Raw genomic sequence first — 5,405 nt, forward strand, 5'->3', positions numbered from 1 at the left:
GCTTGCAGACAGGCTAAAAAATAGACAACAATAAAAACAAGACAGACAAATCACAAGCAACAATCAGATTGATACGGTTCATTTTGTATTCTTTTTAGATAGGTTCAATAGTTTCTTCAGACATGAAAAAGTATAGGAGATGTTTCTTTACCTGTTTGACAGTTTCAACTGAGACTCCAATCTTCCACAGAAGCGTCATTAGTCCTTACATTAAATTCATTATGGATGTGGACTTAAAATCATTATTTTATTTTATGGCCTTGGTGCCCTGGCTTTTGGCCTTTGTGCCCTCAAAAAATTGACAAGACAAAAGGCCAAATGGCCTTGACCCTAAAATTACAAAATTCCAGGCCTGCTCAGCACCAACACATTCCAGTCATTAGCAACAGCCCTAACTTTTACTGTTGTTGTTGTTGTTCAGTAGGAGTTTACTAGCTGACGTTTCTCTCTCTGGTAAGCTAATAGTGCAGGTTGTCAATCAACCTTTGTCCACAGTTTATATTAAGCTTTTGGTTTGTGCGTATGTGTTGATGTTAAAGCCAAGGTTTAAGACTAATACTGCCTACCAATGCAATGATAACAAATGTAAAGGGGTGGGGCTTTGGTACCTTTCTCGTTAAGGAAAATGTCGTCCATCAGTTATATGAAATCTTAAAAATAAAAACTTATTTAATTTTTTTTTTTTCAGCATTCTAATTACCTTACAAAGATTGGGGAATTAAAAAAAAAATTGTGATTGGATGATATTTTTTTTCCTGGTAGTCAGGAGGTTAGCTTGCTAGGGGTTGCTTTTTTGATGTTTATTGACCTTAAGTTTGTTTTGCACTTATTGTTCCTACCTCATCTTCTCATTTAAATGCAATTTCTTTTCTTTATTTTGTAAACGGTGCCTATTACATTCTTCTGTTGTTAGCCTTAACCCAGGAGCATAATAAGATACATTTAGAATAAGTATATATATATATATATATATATTTCCAGTTCTTTTTGGGAAAGTAACTTAAAAGTAATGCAGTAGTAGTGTAACGCATTACAATTCAGAGACAGTAATATTATAATGTAACAATGGGTTGTGAAGGTGGGGTGCGTTTGATGAAGTCTCTTTGGCCGGCCGGTGATAGATTGGTGTCGAACTGTCATTATAGCCCGTCCGAGCGGTTCATGCCATTCTCGAATCAAACCCACCTCTGATGATGAACGTCATTAAAACACGCTTTTTTTTCTTAAAAGACGCTAGGTGTCAAAGCTGTGTTAACAGGAAAGAGGCAGACTAGAAAACCGCAAAACCAACTGGGGCAGTGCGGGCGGGGCATTAAGGCCACCGTGGCCTTAGGGCAGATATTTTTTTCAAGGGCACAAGGCCAGATTGCGAGGGCCACGAGGGCCATGGTGAAATTCCTGCCCTGGTGCTGAGTGATAAAGTAAATAGATCGTTTGGTCATTTATAGGAGCCACACCCCTCAGGTGGTCAGGTGTGTGCGCGCTGCGTACGTGGGGGAGGGAGGGGTAAACGAGAGAGGTGGATCATACCACTGGGGGGGGGGGCTCCTTTGGCTCCTTTGGCTCGTTAAAGTACTCGCGGTGTTATTGGCGATAGTATAAAACAAAACACCAATTAATTTCAGTTGTTTCTTCGGGTTAAAATGCATTGTAACGCACGTTACTGCCCTTTGTACCGAGTAAAATGCCTTGCATTACAACGTTACAGCAAAAAGCGAATGGCAGTTTTACAGGGGGGATGATTTTGATCGTTTTTATTTCAGGGGGGATGCCATCCCCCCCCCCATCCCCCCTCAACTCGACTACTGAGTATATATATATATATTTCCAGTTCTTTTTGGGAAAGTAACTTAAAAGTAATGCAGTAGTAGTGTAACGCATTACAATTCAGAGACAGTAATATTATAATGTAACAAATTACTTTGAAATGACAGTAACAAGTAATACATAATGTATTAGGTTTTTGAAGTAACTTGCCCAACACTGCTCATCAGGCAACAAAAACAAGTGAAGATGTTCTTATGTTTTTTACAACTCGACTACTGGTTATACTCAGGGATGAACGAGAGAATGGGAAGTAGTGGTGCTACTCCAGAAATGAAGGAAACTCTAGGTATTTCTTGGTCTGATGAGTCTGGATTAGCAGAGCACATCAATTACTGTTACAAATGTTCTAAATGAACAGAGGAACAAATGAGACAGTAATAATAATAATGCATTTTATTTATAGATGCCTTTCAAAACACCCAAGGACACCGAAACAAAGTAAGACTTAGAAGGTTTATCCTGGACAGAGGGAGACCAAAGCCTCATGGGAACTAAGAATTAGTAATTATTGAAAGGAGAAGTCAAAATCCATGTTTCTAGTTTATCATCCTGACCTTATTGTTACTCTTACCTACGCTGTATATGTGCTGTGGTGAATGGGAGTATCGAATCCCCATTGACAGTGGCTTCTTTTCATTTACCAGAGTGAATAAATGAGTTGATTGAAGTAACTCGTCAGCGGAACTAAAAACAAATTCATGGTTTAGATCAGAGTTTATTAAAGCTGATTTTGGGATTTTAGCCCAAGGGGAATCTGGAGTTATGGCACTTCCCTGTGGCAAAAGAAAGAATCACTGCTGACTTTACATACACAGCTGCACTAGCAACACAACCTCAATTATATGTTTTATACTCCATATTGACTACTTCTACTACGCCCATGGAATAACAGCATAGACTTTCAGCAAAGCTTCATCCACAGTGTAAGTTTCCTCACATGTCATCTTCTCTGATATGTCCCTTCCCCACTCACAGAATAAAAAGCTGGTGTGTTTCAGAGACATTTACCCTGCCGCTCCTCACCACTACCTGGTTGTACCCAGACAGCACATAAACAGCTGCCACTCACTGCACAGAGGACACATCGGCCTTGGTCAGTTAAAAATCTTTCGGTTTTGCTACAAGACGCTCCAAATTACAATCTTTATACTCTTACAGCTACCGCTAACCTTACTTGCAGTAGGATATTAGTAGCAGACTTTACTACTGATGCTGCCGCTACAACCTTCTTCCACTATATCCTGCTCTGTGTCTGAATATAGGCCACTGTGTTGGGCTGCTACCACTGGCTCTTTGACTTTACTTCTATTACTGCATTTTCATGGCTTCTTCAGCTGTTTCAAGTGTAGAAAACTACACCCAGGCTGTTTGTAAAGGAACATTTTATTGTCATCTTTACTAACAAATAACAAGTCATGTATCCAATAGTTGAACAGATGGCTGAGCTGGGTAAAGCTGTACTCCTTGACCAAGGGATCACTGACATGACAGACATAAGGTGGGTGTTTCTGTGCGTTTTAATGTTTAAAGGGAACTGTTCGACACTTCCAGAGAGACCCTTGTTCTCATACTGGTGTGGAGATAAATGAGAGGATTGAGACTACTCTCATAACACATAAGATAAGGTTATTGACAGTGGTCAGTTATAGAAGGAAAAGGCAAGCACGACTCTGTCCGACTTTAGGTTTCAGTTGTTGATCTACAGAAACTTTAATGCAAAAAAAATTAACTCAACAATCAAGGAGTCCAAGTTCTGGGCCAAAAAATAAAAATATTCATAGTGTAGGATAGTACAGTTTGTCAAAGGCCCTTTTCTTAATATTTAATAACGATACTTTAACACTTTGTCAGAGAACCCCTTCTTGGTAATGCAAAGTATTTTTCTTATTCTTAACTATTTTTTTTACTGAAAAAAACCCAAAACAAAGCAATATATTTTCTATATTAATATTAAAGGTGCTGGAAAAACCTCTTGATGCTAACTGTTCATAATTGTTTCCAGTCTTTGTGGTAAGCTAAGCTAACCAGCTGCTGCTAATCTTAGTTCCTAAAATGCTGACTTTTTTTTGTTAACCTTGAAAAGGTTTAATATTTTTAAATGTGTAGCACACTTTGTGCTCGGAACTAATGTAAACTATAGGCCTATGCTTTTCATACATGCAGTAAGAAGTGGAGATAGAAACTCACCATAATGAAACTGTTTGTTGTTGCTGTTGTGTTTGCTGCACTTTGACCCGTTTGTCAGTGTGCTGATGTTAGCATTGATGCATTTGCTCCACAGGTTAGGGTTCCACCAGCCTCCCTACACTTCAGTAGATCACCTCCACCTCCATGTGCTTGCACCAACCAGCCGAATCTCAGAGTACATGGAGTATAAATTCCTCCCAGGGTCCTACAGGTTTATTACTGTGAGTGTCGAAGGCACACTACCATTTTATCAAATGTGGTGGTTTGTTTTTTATGAAGATACTTGTTTTGTTGCTTTCATAAGTTGGTACAGAAAAAGGAGGACACAAATGGCATTAGATTCTGTGTACAGGTGAAACGGGTACAGTAACTTCAGTGTTTGTCTTCTCTTGATCGCGACAATTTCAGAGCCTTTGAATGAATGTTTTTCTCCTTACAGGAAGAATATCTACGGAAGCAGCTACAGAATATCACTCCACCAGTCCACTGTCATTATATATAACAACCCAGTGTCGCTAGCAACAGTGACAACATCATAACCTAACATCTGAACCCACATAGCAAAATTCAGTTGAATCAACGTTGAAATATGGTTTGGCAGAAATGTTGAAACTACGTTGAAGCCTAACATTGATCCGATGTTGAAAGTGTCCCCTCTACTTTGTGTTGATTCAACGTTGGATCTTCAACCATATCGATATTGAATCAACCATCATCTAAATGAGAATCTACATTTAAATTTCAGTTGATTTTATGTTGAAATAATGTTACTTAATCAATGTTGAATCAACCATCATCTAAATGAGAATCTACATTTAAATTTCAGTTGATTTTATGTTGAAATAATGTTACTGAATCAATATTGGTTCAACCATTATCTAAAAGGTATAATATTCATTTATATAAATTAATGAGTATAATATATATATATATATAAGTATTAAAATGAGTGATGGACAATGTAGCTTGCAGAACAATCAACATCAACCTCCATTGAAATACACTCTATTTAGCAGTAAGACTATGCCGTCAACAATATGACCAACTGTATAATAACAACAGACACATTTTGGATTCATTTAGTTTTAGAAACCATTTATTAGATTGATAGATTAGAAGATTGTTTTTTTTTCTTTTTTTTAATGCAAGGAACAAATCATGAAGAACAAGGGAGTGATGTGGGGGTGTGTGGGGGTGTGTGTGGGTGTGTGTGTTTATGACCCCAGGGCCAAACAGGGCCATAGCCCATATGAAGAGGACACTGTGGGAGAGAAGCAGAGACAACATGTCAGCACTCACGATGAAACATTTTGCAGAGCAACTTATGCAACAGCTATTTAGGAATATTAGGAATATCAAATTCACTTACATCTAATTTTTTCTTTATGCCT

At 38.1% G+C, this 5,405-nt stretch overlaps 1 protein-coding gene across 1 annotated transcript; it reads left to right on the forward strand.

Moving 5' to 3' along the window:
• Positions 1–2,689: 2,689 nt before the first annotated feature.
• On the forward strand, positions 2,690–5,072 carry LOC311499459 (adenosine 5'-monophosphoramidase HINT3-like). The gene is made up of 4 exons (XM_084560436.1): positions 2,690–2,920; positions 3,256–3,325; positions 4,109–4,235; positions 4,454–5,072. The coding sequence occupies exons 1-4, from the start codon at positions 2,782–2,784 to the stop codon at positions 4,514–4,516; spliced, it is 399 nt and encodes a 132-aa protein (XP_084416562.1). The 5' UTR covers positions 2,690–2,781; the 3' UTR covers positions 4,517–5,072.
• The last annotated feature ends 333 nt before the right edge of the window (positions 5,073–5,405 follow it).

Source organism: Chelon labrosus, assembly GCF_963514085.1.
Source record: "Chelon labrosus genome assembly, chromosome: 14".
NCBI lineage: Eukaryota > Metazoa > Chordata > Actinopteri > Mugiliformes > Mugilidae > Chelon > Chelon labrosus.